Source organism: Puccinia triticina, chromosome 5A (assembly GCF_026914185.1).
Source record: "Puccinia triticina chromosome 5A, complete sequence".
NCBI lineage: Eukaryota > Fungi > Basidiomycota > Pucciniomycetes > Pucciniales > Pucciniaceae > Puccinia > Puccinia triticina.
Window position 1 is genome coordinate 5,553,044 of NC_070562.1, and position 24,198 is coordinate 5,577,241.

Here is a 24,198-nt window from a genome sequence, read left to right on the forward strand (position 1 = left end):
ATGTTGCTGCGGACCGCAGCAACATCTGACGATACAGTGGGGATTCGAACCCCGCGCGACAAGTATTGCAGCGACACTTGGCCGGCTGTCCATCAGCCGGCCACCGGGGTATGTACACACATTGCACCTCTCGATGGCCGGCACAACAACCGGTCACCGAGAGGAGTATGCACTCCTCTCGATGGCTGGCCCAAGGACCGGCCATCAGGAGGAGTCCTTGTGCCGGCCGTTGTGAGTTGTCCACACTCCTCTCAATGACCAGCATAACAACTGGTCATTGGGAGGAGGAGTCCACACTCCTCTCAATGACCAGCATAACAACTGGTCATTGGGAGGAGGAGTCCACACTCCTCTCAATGCCAACACAGGCCGGCGTCAAGAGGAGTAAATGCACCTTGATGCCCGGTCTGTGCCGTCCATCAAGGGAAGTGTGTATGTACTCCTCCTGATGACCGGGCCTTGGGCCAGCCATCGAGAGGAGTGTGTACTCCTCTCGGTGACCGGTCGTTGTGCCGGCCATCGAGAGGTGTCTGTACTCCTCTTGACGCCGGTGTGTGCTGGCATCAAGAGGAGTGTGGACTCCTCCCAATGACCGGTCCATGAGCTGGTCACCGAGAGGAGTGAGAGGAGTGTGTAATCCTCTCGATGGCCGGCACAAGGACCGGTCATCGAGAGGTTGTTATGTATGTATTGGTGGCCGGCTGTCCAAAGGCAAATCAGCCGGCCAGATGTCGCTGCAGCTGACGCTGCATTCTGATATGCAGCGTCATGATGTCGCTGCGGGCCGCAGCAACAGCGAGATGCCGCAGTGTAATTCACACTTGTCAGACTCTGGCACCTGTGACACTATAATTATTTGGCTTTTAGCCGAAGAAAAATGTGCATTTTTCTTTGGCTAAAAGCCGAAGGAGCGCTGGAGCTGGCCGGGCTGGCAGAGCTGAGTTCATAGGAACCTAGCCACAAAACCTGGGCAGTGCACCCAATGGTTGTTAGCCTAGTGGTTTGCAGCGCAGCTGCAAACCTCCTTACAGCAAGGTTGCTGGTTCAATTCCCACTGCCCCCATGCCCCATTTGGGGGTTAGGGGGCAGGCTAGGGGGCGGGTTTTTGGGGGTTGGGTTTTTGGGGTTAGGGGTTAGGGGTTAGGGGTTAGGGCAGTTTTTTTTTAAAAAAACATGGCAAGGTGTATAGTACATTGTATTGGTATGTATCGGATATGTATTGGTATGTACCGGATACGTATTGGTATGTATTGGATATGTATCGGTATGTATTTTTAGTACATTGTACAGATATGTATTGGATATGTATTGGTATGTATTGGATACGTATTGCTATGTATTGGATACGTATTGCTCTGTATTTGTATTGGATACAGTAATGTATCCAATACATACCAATACCAGCTCATCCAGCGCCAGCCAGCGCGCCAGCTCCAGTGGAGCTGGCCCGGCCAGCTCTGCTGTCCTTCGGCTTTTAGCCGAAGAAAAATGCACTATTTTCTTCGGCTAATAGCCGAAGAAAGAAAGGGACAAAACTCGACTCTGGATAACGGAGCATGTCAACCATTACGATATCCGATATTGTAATTTAAACTGTGTTATCCAATTTTGCAAATTGGATAACGTAACTCAGCCACCAGTTATTGGTAACTGGGCGGTAACATAACCATAAAGGTTATGTTACGGGCAGAGTTATCCAAATTGATAATGTATCTGCCCACCGCTGGAAGGAGGGACATAATCAAGCAAATGGGGGCTTCCAGGGAGGGTGCGGATAAAACCAGATCCACTGGGGGCACAACAAACCCAACCCACCTCACTTAAATACCCTTTATTCAACCTGCACCACAGTTTTTTTCTCCACTATTACCTTGCTCATTGTTGCCACGGCCACAGCCTGTTGATATGCCGGGACTCCTTGCTTCTCTGCCACCAAGCATGTCCTTCATCATGTAGCCAGTGCTCAACACACGTTGGCAGATGCTGCATTCTATGTTGTGTTCTTACCAGGTCCAACTTATTTAAGCCAGCCCAGTTGGACAGGTTAGCCCATTGCTTGCATTGTGCTGTCCGCATTATCAATTACAGGGCAGACAGGCTTCCAGGATCAGCTTGGCCTAGGCAAGAACAACCATTATGAACCCAGGGTAGTCAGAAGAGCAAACTATAAACCACGGAAGGATGGGGATATTAAAGGAGTTACAGGCTTTTCTACAAAAGTGTGAAGCTTGACAAACAGAGATGTGTCGCTAGTCACAGCGCGGGCTCATAACCTGTAGAGCTACAAATCCTAAATATTAGGGGGTTTCAAAATTGATCCAGGAAGCGTTCCAGGTCGGAGTTTCCAGGAAAGATGAGCGACCTGGAACGCTTCCTGCGGACCTGATCTCCTGCTTCCTATGCCCTTCCAGGACATCCAGGGGCAAGGAAATCAGGAAATTAAAAGAGGATAAATCCAAAATTTCTTCTCAAACCCCGGACCCCCGCCTTTTTTTCGACACCCATCAAACACCCAACTCACTGCCTACATCATCTTTCCCGCCACCTCACACTGACTTTGAGCAAATTTTTACACTGCCCGCCACGCTAGAAAATCTCTCCCCCTCAACAGTGATATCAAGCAGTCAACCCAGAGGAGTCCCTCCTGGTCAACAGCCATATAAGGCAGTTGACCGGGAGCAGTACCTCCCGGTCAACAACCACATACATACAAGAGTTGACCGGGAGGAGTCCCTCCCGGTCAAAAGCAATATTGAGCAGTCATCCAGGAGGGACTGCTCCCGGTTGACTGCCTTATATGGCTGTTGACAGGGAAAGTCCCTCCCGGTCAACAGCAATTAGAGCAGTCGGAATTGTTGCAGTTTGAGCTAATTTGAAACTGCTGATGAAAAAAACAAAAATGGACAAGAAATTCCGATGAGGTCAGATCCACTTGTGGTTGCGCGGGGGGGAAGGAGCTGGTCCTTTGGGGACCCCAAAAGCATGGGACAAAACATGTTAAAACTGATAATCCTTTCCAGGTATTGTTCTCCTGGGTGCAAATGCAGGAAGTTCCTCTTACTGGGGGTCTCAATGTAGAACCTCCAGGACTTGTTTTTGGGCTGTGTTTTGGTTTTCCTGGAGTTTAGACCTGGAACGCTTCCTGGATCTATTTTGAAGCCCCCTATTGAGGATGAGATGAAGAAAGTCCCCCAAGTGGCATATATTCCGGATAGGTTAAGAGTTTATACACAAAATGTAAGGCCTTGTTTGGAGCCAATATAAATATAGGTGATATAATCATTGGTTAATTCAATGAAAACTACAAAATTCAACACAAAGCCTCCAAACATTTTTTCTAGGCAACCTACAATACTGGTCTCTTCAATTATGAAGTCAGATTCAACTGATTCAGCCATATTCAGTACTGTAGTACCATTATATTGCTTTTGACCAAAACAAAGCAATATAATGGTATAATGATGCTGAAGATGGCTGAATCAGTTAAATCTGACTTCATAGTTGATGAGACCAGCACTGTATGTTTCCCCTAAAAAAAATTTTGGATTCTTTATGTTGGGTTTTGTATTTTTTATTGAATTTACAAATGATTATATCACCTATATTTATATTGGCTCCAAACAAGGCCTAAGTGCAGTCACTGGACAGAAACATTGGTACCACCAAAAGCTCATTCTAGAAGGCCAACCCACAAACTTGAATTCATGAGGATTTGAGAACAAGTGTGTAAAATGAATTCAGAAGAATGAATATAACAAAATAAAAAGTATTGGAACATCACAAAACTTACAAAATTGCTTGCATTAAATGATGATTTTGGAAAATCTTGAATACCATTCCAAAAAAATAATGAATAATCAGAATCAATAGATTGACATGTGAAATGAATTATAATAAATGAAAAAAATGAAGTCCAAAATCCATTCGGAAATTTTGTGGGCAGTGAAAACACATCAAAAAGTACAAAACTGCACTACAGGCAACAAAAAATCAGTGTTTCAAGTGTTTTCAATGCCCACAAAATTTCAGAATGGATTTTGGACTTCATTTTTTTTCATTTATTATAATGTACTAGAGGCCAAGGCGGCTCCGCCGCTGCAGGGCACCAATCCATCCTCCTTTCCTGCCAAAAAGCTCCCCAAGTCACCTCATTAGCCCTTCAATATTTGGGTCACCATCCACTGATATTCCTCCCCCCCCCCCCCCCACTGGCCTATCCCAGCAGAAATCAACAGAAATTCTTCCTGAAGCAGGGCAAGCAGGGACTGGGTGTGTCACAATTCAGGAGACTTGAATGCATTCATTTAAATCATGGTTCTTGAGATTTTCAAACTTGGCCTTACAGCAACAGAGGAAACAAGCAAGCATCTCACCTCCCCAATTTGGAATGTTTGACCCCCTTTGCTATCCAAGCTGTCTTAATCACATCTCATGGAATAGCAGCCAAATCAAAACACTCCTCATATGGTATTTAGATTTTAAAAACTTACCTCACCCAGAATTTTATTCCATACTTGTTATTGGAATGTTGTCAATAAAAATGCTGCTTAATTTCTAATGGTATAATATTTGAAAGTTATCCAAGTTTAAAATAGTAGATCTTTCTACACAATAAACAGTGCAAAATTATAAAAAGCCAAGAAGAAATTCATGTATTTATGATCAGATGTATCAATACCACAGAATTTGGAAACAAATTATGAACTCAGCGCTCATCTGTGCACAGCTCAGCCAGCTCAGGGTGCAACTACACATGCAAATGACCGGTCTGAGGGGCCTCGGTCTTCCATCCATCCCTAAGACCGGTCATTGCAGCGCTATACATGCGGATGACCGGCCTTCCGCAGGCCGGTCATCACAGCACTACACGTGCGGATGACCGGCCTGAGGGATTGAGGGACGACCGAGGCGGATCATCCGCACGTGTAGTCTTGCAATAACCGGCCTGAGGAAGGCTGGTCATCCGCATGTATAGCGCTGCAATGACCGGTCTTAGGGATGGATGGAAGACCGAGGCCCCTCAGACCGGTCATTTGCATGTGTAGTGCTGCGATGACTGGCCTGAGGGATGGCTGGAAGACCGATGCCGGTCATTGCTGGGTACACATTGTGCCAGTCATCGGGTCTCAGTCCACTCGATGACTGGCGTGTGCCGGTCATCGAGTGGGTTGTTTACCCTCTTGATGGCTGGTGTGTGCCGGCATCGAGAGGGTTGTGTACATACTCGATGACTGGCTTGTGCCAGTCATTGGGTCTCAGTCCACTCGATGACTGGCGTGTGCTGGTCATCGAGTGGGTTGTGTACCCACTCGATGACTGGTGTGTGCCGGCATTGAGAGGGTTATGTACCCACTCTATAACCGGCGTGTGCTGGTCATCGAGTGGATTGAGACCCACTCGATGACTGGCTTGTGCCAGTCATTGGGTCTCAGTCCACTCGATGACTGGCGTGTGCCGGTCATTGAGTGGGTTGTTTACCCTCTCGATGGCCGGTGTGTGCTGGCATCGAGAGGGTTGTGTACCCACTCAATGACTGGCTTGTGCCAGTCATCGGGTCTCAGTCCACTCGATGACTGGCGTGTGCCGGTCATCGAGTGGGTTGTTTACCCTCTTGATGGCCGGTGTGTGCCGGCAGGTAGGGTTGTGTACCCACTCGATGACTGGCTTGTGCCAGTCATTGGGTCTCAGTCCACTCGATGAGCTGCGATGACCGGTCTTAGGGAAGGATACCAAGGCCCCTCAGACCGGTCATTTGCATGTGTAGTGCTGCGATGACTGGCCTGACTCAGGCCAGTCATTGTGCCCCGTGGCGACGACCGCTGGTGCATCGAGGATAGGGGCGCCACCGGGGCAGTTACAATAGGAGGAGGGTGGCGTGGCCGTGGTCTGGGTAAGCGGGAGGTGCGGTTAGATGGTGCCTGTGGGTAAATACATATATAAGGAAGGGGATTTGGGATTCATTGATCCGCAGGGGATTCGGTTTTGTCTGCCCCCTAACTGCTTGGTTAGGCCCTCCCTGGCTAGTTTACCAACCGGCCCTCTTTTGCTTGTTGCTCCGGCACAGCTGGAGGGTCATCCATAGGGCCTTCGGGCCTTTGGGGATATTCAATGTGCCTAGTGAGAAGAATGGGGAATTTTTGCCCCATTTTGTGAGAAAAAAACACCCCAAAACTTAGATCTGCAGGTCTAGAATTCTGTGGATTTAAGAAAGTGGGATTTCACATGTCAATCTATTGATTCTGATTATTCATTAATTTTTTGGAATGGTATTCAAGATTTTCCAAAATCATCATTTAATGTAAGCAATTTTGTAAGTTTTGTGATGTTCCAAATACTTTTTATTTTGTTATATTCATTCTTCTGAATTCATTTTACACACTTGTTCTCAAATCCTCATGACTTCAAGTTTGTGGTACATACTTTGGTTGATGAGATAATAAAGACATGAGATGCTATGTATATAAAAAATATGTTTAATATAGAATGGTATGGAAAAATAAGAAAACATATCACATAAAAATAAGAACATGATTTGAAATACATAACACGGGTACCCCCCCAAAATTCCACTAATTTGTGACACCCACACCGGCACCCAGCACCCCCCGGCGAGCTTAACTAAGCCTCTCCAAGGAGGCGCAAAGCGTCTCCGAAGGAGAGGCTTAGGACTAAAGTCCCATGCTTGGCCTGAGGCTGACGGGGTTTTACAGAGAAAATCATGTTTTTTGAAATTACATCTCTTTTTACTCCCCTCTTTTGGCTTCAATTTCCATGCCTCATGTGCCAGTTTGTAGGCCTTGATCTTAGCTATCTTGTACAAGTTTTTTCAAGTAAATCCATTCATCACTGACCGCTCAGCGGCCATTCTTGCGAGGGCTCTTCTTGAGCAATGTGAACAAGCCATTGGATCATCCGAAGGTCGCCGTTGGACATGCTCTCATGGGTTCGTTTGGTATTAACTTAAAAATGACTGGTCTCTCAAAGAGTGCCATCCCATGCAGGCAGCTTGCGGTAGAGATGTCCAACCTTATTTTCATGTGTTTAGGCCGGACGCGCTATCCGGTCTACACCAGGCCGGATAGGCTCTAAAGTGGGGTTTTTTACATCAATTTCTCTTTGAGGGGATGGGGGTAGGTATTGTGCTGAATACATGATATTATGTAGAAATGAAAGCTGATTCTAATGGTACTCGAGGCTGTGAAGAAATCAGAAGGGTATACGGTGATAGGTGGGTTTGAAGGGAATTTTGGACAAATGGCTGGGCAGCCTCAAGCCAAATTTGGGACATTAGGCACAAGTCCCTCCCGCAAGCGGGAGGGTGCTCGCGCCCCGCGAGCACAGGGAGGGACTTGTGTTAAGTTCGACCCCCCGGCGGGTACCTGAAAGTTCAACAACAGACAGGTACCCGTCTACAGGCGCCGGGTGCCCGTCAACGATTACCCCGGGCGATCCCTAGCCTGTATGGGAGGCAATGTGACCGCAGGGACCTGACACGGGTGCGGGTGTGCCTGCCTCAAATTGCACCCAGACTGGACACCCGCTACCTGTCTGCGGGGGTACCTGTGAGTGCAGGGGGGTACCTGCAGACAGGAACCCTTTTGCCATCCCTCGGAGGGATGAAGGCAGATAGCTGCCCATCAAGAACGCCATCCATGGCAAGCCGTGGGCTTGAGGGCCCGCACCATCGCTTTCTCGCCCCAAAAGAGGCCCCAAGCAAGCCACTTGAGTGTATGTCCATGCCGGGCGAGCGGAAAGCAGCGACAGATGAGTGGGAGGGCGGCGAGGGAGGGGGGGGGGGGGTGTAGATGCAGCCGAATGTGCGGGAGGCGGGAAGTCGAAAGAGGAGAGCGTCGGGGGTGTAGCGGTTCCCGAGACAATCGGAGATGCTGCACGTCCAGCAATCCACTGTTCTCAGCCCCTCCGCTGGTGCACATGCACAGTCCGAGGGGAAAACAGTGGGCCCCCAGGCTTGTGCGTCGATGCTTTTTGCCCAGTGTGGTTGACAGGGGATGGAGGATGAGCCTGTGGGCACGGCTCTGCTGGTGACGGAAAGCTGGGCTGGAGCATGGATGGCATTCCTTTCATTGGCATCATCGCACTAGATCGAGTTGCTTTGGTTTTTTTTGTTGAGGAGAAAGTGTTTTGTTGACATTTGACCGCTTGTTGATGTGGTAATTTTACCCTGTAATTATCCTCCTCTGGCATACCCAAAAACAACAAAGCTGCCAAGGTCTCTACACACACGCCCAAACCCGGCCATATGTCTTGGGAAATCCACACCGATTGACGCCCATCCACGCCATTTGTATGGCCTGGGGGCATGGCAGATGAATGATAACCTTGGTATGGTGCCCTCCCACGCCCAAAAAAAAAAAAGGTTGCAGGCATGCCCGGATACTTTGGGTGAGGATCTGTCAACATGCTATGCTACAAAGCTTGACTGAAGAGTAAAGCTAGCCATGTGGCAGGTAATTTTCAGGATGGGTAATAGGGGCAGGACCGTTAGAGGGCACAAGCGCGAAGCACAAGGGCAAGGGAAGACAAACAAGCCGGACAGCTTACAGAGACGAGGAACGCTGGAGAGAGAGAGACGGGCACGGAAACCATGTGATGGACCGCCGGGCACGCGCAATTCACTCCGTTTTCTCAGGGCCCAGCCAGTTGTCTGGGTCGTCGAGGATCTGTCGCGCGTCGGGACGCTTGGCGGGGTCGACGATCAAGATGGCCTCCAAGCACCCGATGATCTCGCTGTCGAAGCCGTTGAAGGCCATCATCGAGCGCAGACACCAGTCCTCCATCTTCTGCATCTTCTTCATGATCTCTGGCAGAGCCGCATGCAGCGCAACAAGAGACGGCAATTCATCAGCCACGATCGTATGGGGCTTTTTTTGCCCGGGGAAAACCGGGCAATGACGTGCACACATGGCCATCAATGAAGGGAAGATCGGCTTACCCATATCGTAGATGTGCATGGGAATATACTTCCCGGCCGTGATCATGTGAGTCGGAAACTTGCCCAACAAGTCGACGATCTGACTGAGATGATCGTCGCGGTTATACTCGGCCGGAGTGTGGAAGAGGTGGCTCCCGGCCAAGAGCTCGAAGATCTAAGGCCGAAGAGCCAGGGCTCAGCTGCGCAAGTGGCGTGGCGGAACCCTCGAAGCGGACACTGACCAGACAGCCGACGCTCCAGATGTCCACCCGGCGGTCCCACGGCGCCTCGATGATCACCTCGGGGCTGCGATAGGCCGCGGTTTGGAGCCAGACGCTTGGATCCGCGGCGGCGGGCGCGGGGGCGTTTCCGAGGTCGCAAAGCTTGACGTCGACGGGGCTGTAGTCGGGCTGCGGGTGATTTTCGGGGCGGGAGGTTTGGATGTGGGGTGCGAGGAGGGGCCAGGAAGTGTTGGTGTCCTGGGCGGTTTTGAGAGGCTCTTGGAGCTCGGCGCGGATGAGGTGCTGGACGTCGGGGATGGCGACGAGGACGTTTTCGGCCTTGAGCGCGGTGTGGACGATGCCGCATTCGCGGTGGAGGTAGTCCAGGCCGCGCAGGACGTCCCGGCCGATCTGCCGGACGAGCGGCGCGGGCATCCCGTTCCGGCCGAGCCGCCGGCTGAGCGCCGCAAGGTCCTCGCCAAGCGGCTCGAAGACCAGACAGGTATGCGTGCCGTTCGGGCCCTCGTGGGTGAAGTGGTCGAGCAGTGCGACCACATGGGCGTGCCCGGGATGGGCCGGATTCGCCGCGGCGGCGCGCTGGTGGAGCTTGATCTCATTCTGGGCCACTTGAGTGTATGCTTCTGATGCTCTGGTCACTTTGAGGGCCACATGGCGATCGAGCCTGTCGGGGGAACAAGAGTCGTGAGTGTGTGAGCATTGAAAATGAAAGTGTTTTGTGCACTCAACTGTTGGTCATGGGCCAGCCAGACGGTGCAGGAGCCACCCCAGCCCAACTTGCGGACGACGCGATAGCGCTGGTCGCGGAAGCGGTCGGCGATAGCGACGGGATGGTAGCCGCCGGGGCGGTAGTCGTCGGGGCTCTCCGCCGTCGGCCCCGCGGCCAAGGCGTCCCAGTAGGCCAGGTTTTCGAAGTAGGGATCGGGCGGCGAGGTGCGGCCGGAGTGGCCCTCGGCGGGGGAGCTGGGCTCGGGCGGCGAGGGCATGTTGAACGGGTGGCTCGCATATGCGTCCAGCGGGCCGAAGGACCCGAGCATGATCGGCCCGAACAAGCTGAGATTGCTTGGCGCCGCCTTGCGGTGGGAGGGTGCAGTGGAGCTGGAGGACACGGAAGGCGCGCTTCCGTGTCCCGTTTGCTCCGAGCTTAACTAGGCCTCCGGGCGGGAGCGGGAGCGAGCAGCGGAGCTGTCCACGCCAGTGGAGGCCTATACCTTAAGTCGGGATTCCCGCGTGATGAGTTTTTCGATTTCGCGGGAAAACCCTCTTTTTTGACTTCCTCCTCCTGTACGCACCCCCGAATAAAACTTCTTTAATTGCTAAAAAAAGGGCCTGAGAACCCACACATGCTGATCTTGCAAAGATTGTCCCACCCAGCCCCTTCCCGGTGCAAGAATGCCTCCTCGGCCTTCAGTTACCCCTCCCAATGGCCGCCGATGTAATAGGTCATCAAAGGGAGAAGACAGTGGCCATCGAGAGGACTCTCCTCCTCTAGATGTGCAGTCGGACCGGCCATTGAAGGGAGTGTTTACTCCATTCAATGGCCAGTCTCCTTGTCAAGCATGTACAAGTGCCGAGGATTCTGCCCGGTGGGAATGAATCATTCTTGGCAAGCATATGTGCAGGTGATTGCCGGGGAGCAACCTCGGCAAGGATGTAGACTAGCTGGTGCATTGTAAGGAGCAATATTCCCCCCGGGCCCGGCGAGCCAAGTGAATTACAAGGAGCGATATTCTCCCCGGGCCCGGCGAGCGAAGACACCTTCCGCCGTCCGGCCAGCCAATACACATAGCTGCTGTCCGCCTGGAGCAGCCTTCCTTGGCTAGCAGGTACGGACTGCTCCATGGTGGAATCCTTCCCGATGTGCAGGTGCTCACCAAAGAAGTTACCTATTTTTACGTGGTTGTTGTTCTGGTGGAGACTGTTGCTGATTTGTCCTCGCAACTGGCTCTCTTTTTGGAAATAGAGAAGTTTTATTCAATTCCTCCTCCTGTACCCGCTTCTTTGATCCTATCCACCTAATTTCCTTAGAAGACAATGAAGGCCTGCTTCTTGTCTTTCTTTTGGTGTTATGTATCCTGTTGTACTGGTCCTCACTGATTTTATAAAGATTTTTGAAAACTGTCTGTTTTCAGCTCCCGAGGACTTGTTTTGGTGTGCGCGGGGTACTCGAACCGCTCGTTCGAGCAAAAAAAAGTTCGAAGTGTGATTTTATGAAAATCATTATAAAATCACAAGTTTATGTACTTGTTCTGAGTTTGGGTTGGATGAACAGGAAGATGCTGCTCTTCCATAAACCCTGCTCAGACATCCTCAAAGTTTTCAGGAAAGTGAGTGATTCGAGGATGAAGTTTCCTCCCACCAAAAGGTGGGAAACTCATCACGCGAGGTTGTCGACTTAAGGGGTAAGTCTCCCCTGCGGGGAGGTTCGCTTCGCGAACCGACCAGCCAGCCAACTGGCTGGCGCGCCCCGCAGCAGGGGACTTGTGACAAGTTCGCGTTTGCTCGGATGATGGCGCAGAAGACATGAGGGGCGGCAGGTGTGCAGCGTGGTGGGGGTGGGGGATGGTCTGCTCTTTAAGAGCATCCGCATCGGTGCGGGTGTAACTCGAGGAGTAACAGATCTGCTTACTCCCGGATTAGCGCTAATCCCGGCCGGCAGCCGCATCGGTGCGGGATAAAAAGCTGTGTAAGTATGTGGTATGCACCTACAGCTTATGTAAGCTGTGTTTGGTGCATACTTTTGGGTGGGGAGGAGTGTCTGCATGCATGTGAATATGCATGCAGCGCTTACTCCCAGGATTAGCGAGGAGTAACTTTACTCCCGCTTACTCCAAATCGTACTCCCGGGAGGAGTTTAGTCCGATTAAATCGGACCCGATGCGGTTGCCGAGGAGGATTAGTTACGCTAATCCTCCCTTAATCCGCAACCGATGCGGATGCTCTAAGTAGGCGTCCGTGAGGTGGCCCCTCCGAATTTCACGCGCGACATCAGCGCATTCTGCAGTCCAAGCTTATAGGGTGGGGCCCTCGATCCCCACCTTTTCCACTCGGAAACCGTTGGGAAGCTCATCTGGGCGTGGTCAGCCATCGATTGACTGCTGAGAGCATCCGATATGAAGCAAGAAGCTGGAATAACCAGAATCATGCCCTGTCGACTCCAAAGCAATTAACACCTGCACCGGCTAATGTGTAACCGGCGTATCCAGCATGAGAGCATCGACAGGCTGTTGGTGTCCAGCCGGTGCCGGGTGGGGGGGCGGAGGCCCGGGAACATGTTATCGGCCCTTGATCACGCGTGCCGGGTTCCGTCTCGCAATCGGCCAGTCAAGTGCAAGGGCAAGTCGCTGCGGGCTACGGAACCGGTTGCCATCAGCGCCGGTTGGCGGGCACCCCACCTGCTGACAAACAGGGCGCTTGCCCGCCTGGCAGGGCGAAGTCGGCCGCCGAGCTGGGCGCGCTTCTGCGCCGGCGGCCCCTGCCGGGTACCGTGAGAATACCACTGCAGTGTCTCGACAGCTGATCCTAGCTGATCCAGCTCTGTTGAGTCCACCAGCAGGCAGGCTCTCAGGAGATGACCGACCTCCCACACAGCCACAGGGACACGTCAGACCAGGCGCACTGCCCCGCAGCCTGCTCGGCCGGGCCTACCTTGGCCGCACTGCAGACCATAAAGAGACTGCTCCATCTCGCCGCCGCACGGCCCAGGAAGCTTCCCCATCCACAGACACACACACCACCGCATCCTCGCTCGCGAAATACTTAGAGCTGCCCGACCACCGATGCTTTCCCGCGCAGCTTTCCTCCCCCTCCTTTGTCTCCTGCTTGCAGCCCGGCTGCGCGCCGATCAGCCGCTCGGAGGCTGCAGCACGGTCACGCCCGGCAGAGAGCTCGACTGTCTCCAGGCGAACAACGGTGAGCCCACAGGCAACCCGCTTCGGCCTCAACCCCCAGCTCACACATAACCGCCGATCTCTGACTTGTTTGCCTCCACACGCCCCGGCTAGATCCGTTGTTCAACACCTGCAAGGTTTGCAAGAAAGAGGATGTGCTCCATTGCATCAATGCGCGCAGTGGGTTGCTCGCTTGCCATCACGCCGCGGCTTGTAAACTAACAAACTATCGATCTTTCGGTCCACAGGCGCAGCCAAGTGCAATTACCCAGCGCTGTTTGGTAGCTCCTGCGCGACAGTCGCGCCCGGCACAAATCTCGCCTGCCTCAAGTCTAGAAAAGGTGCGCCACCTTCCGCTTCACATTCGCTTCGTCATCATCTCCAACCAATCTGCTGATTTCATTTCCTCTGCGCACCGGCTAGATCCGCTATTCGACACGTGCAAGGTCTGCAAGCAGGACGACGTCGTCGATTGCATCAACACGCGAAGTGAGTTGCCCGTTTTCCACCGCGCCACTGGCTATAAACTCACAACGAAAACCATCCACAGGCGCAGCCAAGTGCAATTACCCAGCTCCACTTGGTAGCTCCTGCGCGACAGTCGCGCCCGGCACAAATCTCGCCTGCCTCGAGTCTAGAAAAGGTGCGCCACCTTCCGGTCCAGATTCGCCTTGGCATCAAGTCCAACAACACTGCTGATTACTCCATTCCCTTTGCACATCGGCCAGATCCTTTGTTTGACACGTGCAAGGTCTGCAAGCAGGACGACGTCGTCGATTGCATCAACACGCGAAGTGAGTTGCCCGTTTTCCATCACGCCGCTGGTGATAAGCTCACAACGAAAACCATCCACAGGCGCAGCCAACTGCAATTACCCAGCTCCACTTGGTAGCTCCTGCGCGACAGTCGCGCCCGGCACAAATCTCGCCTGCCTCAAGTCTAGAAAAGGTGCGCCACCTTCCGCTTTACATTCGCTTCGTCATCAAATCCAACTAATCTGCTGATTTCATTTCCTCTGCGCACCGGCTAGATCCGTTGTTCGACACGTGCAAGGTCTGCAAGCAAGACGACGTCGTCGATTGCATCAACACGCGAAGTGAGTTGCTCGTTTGCCATCACGCCGCTGGTTATGAACTCACAACGAAAACCATCCACAGGCGCAACCAAGTGCTATTACCCAGCTCCACTTGGTAGCTCGTGCGCGACAGTCACGCCCGGCACAAATCTCGCCTGCCTCAAGTCTAGAAAAGGTGCGCCACCTTCCGCTTCACATTCGCTTCGTCATCATCTCCAACCAATCTGCTGATTTCATTTCCTCTGCGCACCGGCTAGATCCGCTATTCGACACGTGCAAGGTCTGCAAGCAGGACGACGTCGTCGATTGCATCAACACGCGAAGTGAGTTGCCCGTTTTCCACCGCGCCACTGGCTATAAACTCACAACGAAAACCATCCACAGGCGCAGCCAAGTGCAATTACCCAGCTCCACTTGGTAGCTCCTGCGCGACAGTCGCGCCCGGCACAAATCTCGCCTGCCTCGAGTCTAGAAAAGGTGCGCCACCTTCCGGTCCAGATTCGCCTTGGCATCAAGTCCAACAACACTGCTGATTACTCCATTCCCTTTGCACATCGGCCAGATCCTTTGTTTGACACGTGCAAGGTCTGCAAGCAGGACGACGTCGTCGATTGCATCAACACGCGAAGTGAGTTGCCCGTTTTCCATCACGCCGCTGGTGATAAGCTCACAACGAAAACCATCCACAGGCGCAGCCAAGTGCAATTACCCAGCTCCACTTGGTAGCTCCTGCGCGACAGTCGCGCCCGGCACAAATCTCGCCTGCCTCAAGTCTAGAAAAGGTGCGCCACCTTCCGCTTCACATTCGCTTCGTCATCATCTCCAACCAATCTGCTGATTTCATTTCCTCTGCGCACCGGCTAGATCCGCTATTCGACACGTGCAAGGTCTGCAAGCAGGACGACGTCGTCGATTGCATCAACACGCGAAGTGAGTTGCCCGTTTTCCACCGCGCCACTGGCTATAAACTCACAACGAAAACCATCCACAGGCGCAGCCAAGTGCAATTACCCAGCTCCACTTGGTAGCTCCTGCGCGACAGTCGCGCCCGGCACAAATCTCGCCTGCCTCGAGTCTAGAAAAGGTGCGCCACCTTCCGCTTCACATTCGCTTCGTCATCAATTCCAACTAAGCTGCTGATTTCATTTCCTCTGCGCACCGGCTAGATCCGCTATTCGACACGTGCAAGGTCTGCAAGCAAGACGACGTCGTCGATTGCATATATACGCGAAGTGAGTTGCTTATTTGCCATCACACCGCGGGCCCTAACCTCAAAGCACAAACCGTTGATTCTTTGATGCACAGGTGCAGCCAAGTGCAAATACCCATAATGGAAGGCGTGGAGGGTCACCCGGACCAAGCTGTGGCAACCACCAGCTACACCATAAACCAGCGAGGACTTCAGCCAACCCATCTACGTCATGGACACCTCGAAGTGCCTGTCGCGCTTTTGAATCGCAGTTTGCTTGTTTTTCTATTTACTGCTTGTATGACTGTTATTTCATGGCCCCCATCAAAATGGGGCTGCTCTAATCTGTCTGTAAGCTTCATGACCCATACCCGCACACTGAGAGCAAATCAAGCCGCTGTTTCGTAGAAACAACACTTCATTTTAGAGCTGGTAGTGGTAAGGACTAGTCCATGCTGGTTATGTGTGAGCACCAAATAACAGCTTGAATGTGCTTGAACCCCTCCCTCTCTCCCGCCTTGCGTGGAGTGGGGAGCGCCTGCTGACCGTCAAGTCAGACGCGCGTCGCACTCATAAGTTTGCGATCAAAATTCTGCGCTGAAATGTGGAGTGGTCTCCTCACTCCGCTCGGTTCGGCCTCCTCTGTCATCTCCGTTCGACCTTGGCATGAATCACCTCACTTGAGCCTCCTCAACACTCGACCCCCTAGCTTAACACAAGCCCCTCGTTTCAGAGGGAGGCGGGTGAAACACCGCCGGGCGCCTCTCGCGGAGCGAGCCTCTCCTCTTCCAGAGGCTCGCTTCGCGAGGCGCCCCCGGCGCGCCGGTCCTTCGGCCCCTGGAACGAGGGGATTGTGTTAGGCTAGCTCGACCCCGGCGTTCGTCCGAATATGCACTATGTATGCTCCCAGCTCGGCCACAGGACCGCGTCGGACCTGCATGTCACATGCAAACTGCACCCAACTGGGGGACTTCCGGTCACAAATGTGACCTGTCTTTCGGCAGAGAAAGCGTAAGTTTTTGCAGGGAAATCAAGCCCCCAAGGCTCCAAGCTGGATCTCCATGGTCCCCAGATTTGTTTGACATGCCAAAATGGTTTAGGTCACTCTGGAGAAGACTCTTTGGGTCGCCTCGTGTTTTAAGTCGCCTTGGCACCCGCTGACCTCTTGAGCAGTTTCCCAGTCGCTCCGGCGCCGACTGGTCCCCTTTTTGGGGTCGGTTTCGATGCGAAAACCTTGACTCCCGGCTCGGACGTCAAGCACATGCAAAAGGGAAGGCCGTTTGAGCAAGCTCTGAAACTCGTGGCATGCTGTTCGCAAGAGGGGCATCCGGCGTCGTTCCTCAAAATCCAGCACAATGCTGTGTGAGTTATCAACTGTTTCCGCACTTGAATTCGGACAGATAGCAGATTATAAGAAGCCACCTCTGCGCAGATTTGATTTGGCACACAAACTCAGTCCCAGCCTCCAGAAAGTCCTGACATCCACATCTAAAAATTGTAAACTACATAAATCAGTGAAGAGTTAAACGATATGACGTCCCGCCTAGTTTTCCTTTCCCTTCTTTGCCTCCTATTTTCAACCCAGCTGCGAGCCGATCAACCAGTTGGTGGTTGCAATACAGTTACGCCCGGTAAAGACAACGATGCATCTATTACGCTACGGTTAGCGTGTAATACCCTAATTTAGCGGTTTTTTAGCGCCGCTACGCTAAACTAAATTGTAGCGGGCGGACTATTACAATTACAGCTAACTCAGATTGGGCAAAAAAGTGCAATTTTCGCTACAAATTACAGCTAATTTAGCGTAGCGAGCCGCTAATTAGCTGTAATTTAGCTGTAATTTAGCGTTAGCGGTTTTTAGCGGGTTGGTATTACGCTAAAAATTACAGCCCCAGATTATTAGCGACAAGCGCTACAATTTAGTTTTAGCGGCGCTAATTACATTTAGCGTAATAGATGCATCGTTGGTAAAGAGCTTGACTGCCTCGAGGCTAATAAAGGTGAGCTAATGTCCGATTCAGATAAGACTCGCTTCGGCATCAATCCCAACAAACAGCTGATCTCCCAATTCATTCCCTTTGCACACCGGCCAGATCCATTGTACAACACGTGCAAGGATTGCAAGAAAGAGCATGTACTCAATTGCATAAATAAGAAATGTAAGTTGTTTGTTTGCCAGCATTAAACCACTGATCATAAACTAAAAACGAACACCATTGATCTTTCGATACACAGCCGCCGACAAGTGCAAATACTGATGGGTGGAGGGGTCTCCCGGCCCAACCCTGTAGATCATCGACATCAGCTACACCGTAAACCAGCTAGTGAACCCATCTATCATAGACCCACAAAAATTGCTGTCGTGCTTCACTTGCGAATCAACCTCTTTTTTTGTCTCTATTCAGACTCACAGTATTTTTTTCCCCTCTCTACACTGTTTCTCAGCTATCTGCTGTTCCCTTGGACTCTCATGTTGTAGCCCCTATAGAAACTGAGCTGCACGCTATTCAATCCATGACACATACATTCTCCCTTTGTGAAACAATTTACGACCAAGTCCAACTGCCGTTTTGTTGGAGAAACACGTCTTTTTCAAGTTGGTGAGACCTTGCCCGTGTCAGTCATTTGTGACCACGCACTGACAGCTGGGGCCTGCCTGAAAGATTCATCCCGGCAAAAAGCCATTCTTCCGGGTCATCATCGCGTGCTTGCCCGTGTCCGTTGCAAAACCAGGATTTGTTGGCGGAAGATACCAAAGTTTTTGTTTCAGTGATTGTCTCTGACACTTCTTAGCAGGGTGGACAAGCGTCCCCCGGCCTGTTTGACAGGTATTTCAGGTTGGAATATTTCCAAGAAAGCTTGTTGATTTCGCCTGAGTTATTGCTACTCGGCAAGGATTAAGTGTTGTTGATGTCGCGCATATTATTGTTACTGCGATGTGGCTCTTTCTATCAATGCCCTAATCTTTTTTCAGCATCCCCCAGAAAAGTGCTACTGTTTTGTTGGTCAAATCCTCCCGGGAACTGAAATCTTACATCTTTTTTTCGTCTCCAGCTGACATGCACGTTTCATATTCACAATGCTGCGTGTTTGTTCGACGTCTCAGACTGTTTAGTCTATTTGAATTATGAGTCCCAACAAGTTATTTCGTCAACACAACACTCGAGTCTCCACTCTGTCATGCTGTGGAAGCCGCGTGTTGATGATGATGAGATATTTGTCAGCAGTTTTCCGCAGAACTATGCTGCGCTAACGCTAAGGTCAGCGAAGCTGATGCACCACTGCTTGCTGTCACCGTCTTTTTATAGGTCTTCTGAATGGTTAAACCTGGTCCTCCGGTGGATATGAATTTTTGATTTCATGAGTAACAAGAAGATTTTAGAGGAAACCAACATTACACAAAGTTGTGACTAGCAAAAAGCAAAGTCGAGACTGATTTTCTTGCTCATGTATCGAAGACCCATCTTTTCAAGCGATATGATGGTAATTTGCTTCTTCGGGTCATCCATATATGTCTTGTCTTGTTTTGTGCTGGTAGGAGTCAGAGGCCATCCAACTGATCGGTTCACGCAAGCTTTCAAATGAAACGGGCGGTTCATCTCCTAGGCCTTGCGCAAGCAAAAACGTCATGGGTAAGAGGTGTTTGAGAAGTGATCAGAAAATTCAAACGCAGTTTAACTTACCCGATCGAATGTGATTGAAGGTCGAAATAATCTCTTGGGCGAAAGCTTTCGCGTCAAGACGGTTGTCACCTTCAGCCACGTAAGCAACGAGCGTGTTGACCTCCACGGAGGCAGTATCGGAAGCCGATGAAGTGAGAGCTGCGAGCAGTCTGGCGGCCAAACCGCCGGCACAAAAGATCGGCAAGCCCGGGGTATCTTGCGGTAAAAAACTGGCGTATCTCTTCCGGATGATTTGGCGGAGTGCGGTCGGCGAATCCGGCTGGCTTGTAGCTCGGATGTAATGGAAGAACGCCGATGGATGTTGGAGGTGGGCATCCGAGCGTGCGGCCGCATCGACCGAAACTAGCACAAGGACTGAAGCAAACCCGGCCGTTGAGATCCAGTTCTTCATTCTTGAAACATGCGATTCTTTTCGTGCCTTTTAACATACAGAAGGGGAACTGATTAACGTCTGTCAAACTGAATCAATTCATCAACAACCGTCAAATGGGACAAAGATGCTTTAATTGCTTTTCTGTTTCGTCTCGCGTACCTTGATTACTGGTGACCGTTGCTGGACAAACGTATAGAGCTTGTCTCGACTCTGATAGACTTGAATCGGAGTGGTTATTTGGTGGCGCGTGTCTGGAGACTGGGGAAGGGCAGACGTATGATCGATCGCGCCAATGACCGGAATGTGGTCTTGAGGATCGAGGATGCCGACCTTCTCGACCGGGCCGAGGTGAGTGCTGTGTATCATTAAGTCCATCGCCAACTGTGGCACATTGGCGAGGGAGACCACCGGCTGTGAAGGCAAAAGCAGAGAGAACACAAAGGCAATCAGTATGGGAAATATTTTCATAGTCTTCAGATTCTTCCAATGTGCTCGGGTAGAAAGATAAAATGGACGCACCAGGACCAAGATCGATCCTTTGAATATGCTCTGGTCCAAGTTGGGCGAGCTGGGGATGAAATACTGCCTACTTTCCGGAACCATCTCTTCTCGTGAGGATATCCACTGGACTAATAACTGCGAAAGTTGCGTCTTGGAGCCTTCAAGCCTTGGATGCTGATATGTATTCCTCGTGTCGAACCGAGCCTGTTGGACTCTGTGCTGCTCTGTGACATCCGACGCCGCTCGTCTGTTCGGGGGTCTCCAGCTGTGTAATCTCCCCGTCTGTGGAGCCCCTCGCCGGTCTCCTTTTCCGAATACCACTCGCATGCCAAGCATAGATTAGCAGAAAACAGACAATGGAATTAAGCGTGCCATGGAAGGGCCAACGAGTGATATCACCTTCCATTCAGTTTAGAGGGTATGGTTTGGAATAATGCCATTGGTGCGTTCAAATATTGGGGAAAAGGGGGAAACAACTGGTCCATTTGATTTTACAGTCCTCGAACTTACAAAGACGATCCGGTGGAGTACATAAATACAAGTTCCTCTACAGCCTAAAAGTTATAAACATAGATTAAATGGGAATAACAAACTGAGCTTGAAGAAAGGTGAATTGGGAACAGCGAATCTTGGGGGTTTCTACGCGGAGGGTAGGCAGATGAAGAGAGCCGACGGACGAGAGAAGATAGGGATGACAAAATGATAATTTTGTTTAATCTTCAGGTAGAACATATTCGGGATGGCTTTCTTCAATGTGCCGGTAATAGTATGCGTTTTTTGACTGGTAGTCCTTCCTGCACCCAGCTACCGGACACAGAACTAACATAGTATAACGTGATCAAGTGTATTGGGGATCGAAACCGCAATCAGCAAAAGATAAAATATTCTTCGAGTTGTTCACAAAGTTGAACACTTACCCCTTGGACCAACCACTGCCACACGATTGGTCCTGGCGCTCCTCGATTGTGCTTCGGGTTCGTCGGGATTGGGTGTGGAAAGGCTTCCATGAACTTCATCACAATGTCTCGACATGCCTTGTTTGTTGACAAACTCTTTGTCGCAGTTTTCATGTGGGCAAGGAACTTGAAATATAAGGTTAATGAGAGATCGAGATCCATTAGTTCACAAGGACAGGAATCAACAAGTGGCTGGTGGGACTCACTTTTAGGTGGCCGTAGGTTTTCCGCTAGGTGTTTCCGTCCATGTCTAGTGAGGTTGTCCTGGCGGCGGGGATCAAAGCCTCTGCCGCAACCTTTGAACCGGCAGATACCAGAAACCCGGTCGAGAAATGACAGGGGATCGTCAGCCGTCGGGGTCGCCTGAGGCGCTGTCGTCATCATTTCTTCTGATTCCAATTGTTGGATTCTGGGGGAAATATTGACATCTGCGAGCTGGGGCGGCTGGCCGCCTTCAGCTCCATTGGAGCCCGATTGGTCCATCCGAAAAAAAGCATTTGGATCAGCCGGATGCTGCTGCTCGGCGTCAGTATGAGCTGTGAGGACATAAATGATACCAAAATATTAGTCACAGTACAGAGTGAAAATGCATCATGTGGACTCACTGTATGAATGATTGGCCGGAGACCCCAAAGAAGCATTTTCCCGGTGTGGGATGGTCGGAGGAAGGGCGACGTTGGTGGAGAAAACCTGTTCAGGCGGAACATAGTGGCATCGAATGAAGTGCTCGCATAGCAGTTCGTTGTTGGGGAGGCCGAGTTGCAGAGCTATGTTCAATGGACAACACCGGCCGGTCACTCCTTGGGAGCACAGGTCCCCATCGAGAATCGGCACATCGAGCGCGGCCGTGAGGGCCGAGACGTCCAGAAAACTATGGTAAGTCATGAAATGCTCATGAAGCACATCATTGAACGGCAGGCCGATTTGTGTCGCGATGACCAAAGGACACCAACGGCCGGTGATCACATGGGGACAAGCACCATGACTTGGAACCGCCAGAGAAATTGCGATCTCGTCCACGAAGAAGACTTCTTCATTCGGAATATGATGATAGCACATGTAATGTGCGTCGATCACTTTGTTACGGGGTAGACCAAGGTGGAGAGCGATAACGAGAGGGCACCAACGGCCGGCCGCTACTTCGGGACACATGTTGTTGATTTGAATGATGCTTGGGGGCGAGAGAAAGTGTGGAGAGGAGGGTGGGGGTGACGGTTGGATCTTGGGCGTTGGCTGACTTCAGTGAAGAATTGTGTATCTTGTATATTGTGTATCTTTTATAGAGGGAAGTGCGAATGTGACGGCAAATGAGAAAGTCGCTACTTATGCAGTATCAGGCCTAATCATCTCACTGGACCTGATCAAGGCTGTAAGCATAGGGAATGAGAACAAAGGCGGCGACTAGTTCCTTTCATGGGGGCAGCTGCTCACTGAGCATACTCAGCCCCTAGAGCGCAGTTGCATAAAAATAACGTTAAGAACAATCGACTGTTTGCATGCGTGAGGGTAGATGTTGAGAAGATTGGATATGTGTGCAAAAGGAATGAGAGGCGCTGCCGCGGCCAGTTCCTTTGATCAGCTCACTACTCAACCAACCTACTCAAGACCTTAAGCCCATCTGAGTAACCGCACTACCAAGAAACAATCCGCGGTTTGCATCCTTGAGGGTAGATGCTTGGAATGTTGACATTTCATATCTGCGCGATTGTACGCATGCACGTCTTCTCTCGAAAAGAATGTTATATTGCGAGAACAAAGTCTATTGCAAGGTCCGAAGTAGTAGTTATACATGGTGTTTTGATGTGAAGCCATCGGGAAAACCTCAGTGAAGAAAGACGGAATTTTTCGAACCAGTGCCTTCTGCAGGAGTGCAAAGAGTGTGTATTATAATGACTAACCAAGAGTCATGGAAAACAGGTCATCAAAACCTGGTGTATTTCAAGTGTCTAGGAAAACGCGAGACAGCAATGCCGTGCATTATGGCACGGCGCGGAGGAGAAAATTTTTCAAGAGTGTTGATGAATGATCGGATTACTGGCCATGATATTTGAGCTTTCTGATCTCCCATTGCCTAGCCATGTGGCAACGCTGCGAATGAGCTGAACGCTTCACTATATGCAGCCTGCGGATTTACTGAGCAAGTGGCCAACCGACGAACTGCTGAGCACTGGAGCAGCGTTTCTCTGTTTCTTTTTTGGATTACCAAGCAGATTCAACCAATTCAAGTGCTACCCCAGACTTAGATACCAGCTGGTTACCCGCAGAGCTCGAAATAGTTCAACCGCGCAACAGAACCCTCAAGGATCCAAGACGGCTGAGTGGTGTGTTGTTTCTTTCTGGTTTGGTCCAGTCAGAACGTTGGAAATTTGATCATCTCTGATATTGGATTTCCTGACCAATTGCCGCGCTTTTGAAAAACTGAAGCCGCAACAGAGGAAGAACAGATTACGGTGGCCGAAACGACGAATTCGATGGCCACAAGCGTCTTGTCGAGAACCACAATTTTTTGTGAGTTCTTGGGGACTAAATCAATTTTGCTCATCTCTCTGCCGTCGTCGAAGTCCTTTCTCAATGACTCCGACCATTAGTAATCTGTATACGCTCTGCGAATTCCAACTGACCCTCTCACAAATATTGGCATCGTTGTTGCTTGCATTCTGAAGTGACTGAAACGATAATGGATTATGATCATAGTAAAACATGTTCTTGAGTGTCGGCGAGTGTCACCGATTGTAACCTAACAGATTAGGTTACAACACATTCAAGGTGTCGGTTACAACACATTCAAGGTGTCGCCCCGAAATATCTCTGAAATTCGCTGTAGCATTTCTGAACTGCGCGGAGTAGCAAGGAAGTGGTGCAGTTCAGTAACGTTACTGACTGCTATTTTATCGCGCTTTTTTGTTAGATAGGCGCTTTGAGAACAAGGTCAGCATTCCAGTATGACTTAGTCGGATGAGGCTAGATGTAGTGTTTGAGATATGTTGCTGTCTCTTCCGGCGATCAGCCACAACCCACCCAAAAGCAGGACAACAATCGTCGGTGACGAGCTCGGAAGTAGGTGGATTCGCCTCATACCCGTCATAGCCTGAAAGCCTTGGTTTCAACGTGTCCAGCCAAGCTGCTGCTGGTTGGCGCGCCGTCGTTGGTCGCAGTTGACAGTGGATTTTCCTCAGAAGGTGCGCATTTGAAAGATTTGATTTTGAGTAAATGAAACATATCCTTTTCCGATGTGATTTGATGGTTTTCTTAGTTTCTTCGTTTTTCATAAGGGTGTCTTTTCGCCTCAAATTAAACCACAGGTAGAACTTGTCGCTCGGCTAGACGCCTAGTGCGTGCTGATAAAGGGGAAGCAGACCA

General features: G+C 50.9%; 4 protein-coding genes across 4 annotated transcripts; 1 reads left to right on the forward strand and 3 right to left on the reverse strand.

The window, feature by feature from the left end:
* Window positions 1-8,633: 8,633 nt before the first annotated feature.
* On the reverse strand, window positions 8,634-10,208 carry PtA15_5A662 (uncharacterized protein; the record flags this gene model as incomplete). Its single annotated transcript, XM_053169447.1, has 4 exons — window positions 8,634-8,821; window positions 8,954-9,107; window positions 9,175-9,835; window positions 9,901-10,208. The coding sequence occupies 4 exons, from the start codon at window positions 10,206-10,208 to the stop codon at window positions 8,634-8,636; spliced, it is 1,311 nt and encodes a 436-aa protein (XP_053020643.1).
* A 2,742-nt stretch (window positions 10,209-12,950) lies between these two features.
* PtA15_5A663 (uncharacterized protein) lies at window positions 12,951-15,467 on the forward strand (the record flags this gene model as incomplete). Its single annotated transcript, XM_053169448.1, has 17 exons — window positions 12,951-13,083; window positions 13,176-13,241; window positions 13,310-13,402; window positions 13,485-13,550; window positions 13,612-13,704; window positions 13,790-13,855; window positions 13,917-14,009; window positions 14,092-14,157; window positions 14,219-14,311; window positions 14,394-14,459; window positions 14,521-14,613; window positions 14,699-14,764; window positions 14,826-14,918; window positions 15,001-15,066; window positions 15,128-15,220; window positions 15,303-15,368; window positions 15,442-15,467. The coding sequence occupies 17 exons, from the start codon at window positions 12,951-12,953 to the stop codon at window positions 15,465-15,467; spliced, it is 1,338 nt and encodes a 445-aa protein (XP_053020644.1).
* Window positions 15,468-18,826: 3,359 nt separating this feature from the next.
* Window positions 18,827-19,984, reverse strand: PtA15_5A664 (uncharacterized protein; the record flags this gene model as incomplete). The annotated part of the gene is made up of 4 exons (XM_053169449.1): window positions 18,827-18,933; window positions 19,009-19,426; window positions 19,541-19,792; window positions 19,901-19,984. 4 exons carry the CDS (start codon window positions 19,982-19,984, stop codon window positions 18,827-18,829), a joined length of 861 nt encoding a protein of 286 aa, XP_053020645.1.
* Window positions 19,985-20,594: 610 nt separating this feature from the next.
* Window positions 20,595-21,990, reverse strand: PtA15_5A665 (uncharacterized protein; the record flags this gene model as incomplete). The annotated part of the gene is made up of 4 exons (XM_053169450.1): window positions 20,595-20,701; window positions 20,800-20,964; window positions 21,045-21,374; window positions 21,444-21,990. The coding sequence occupies 4 exons, from the start codon at window positions 21,988-21,990 to the stop codon at window positions 20,595-20,597; spliced, it is 1,149 nt and encodes a 382-aa protein (XP_053020646.1).
* Window positions 21,991-24,198: the final 2,208 nt, after the last annotated feature.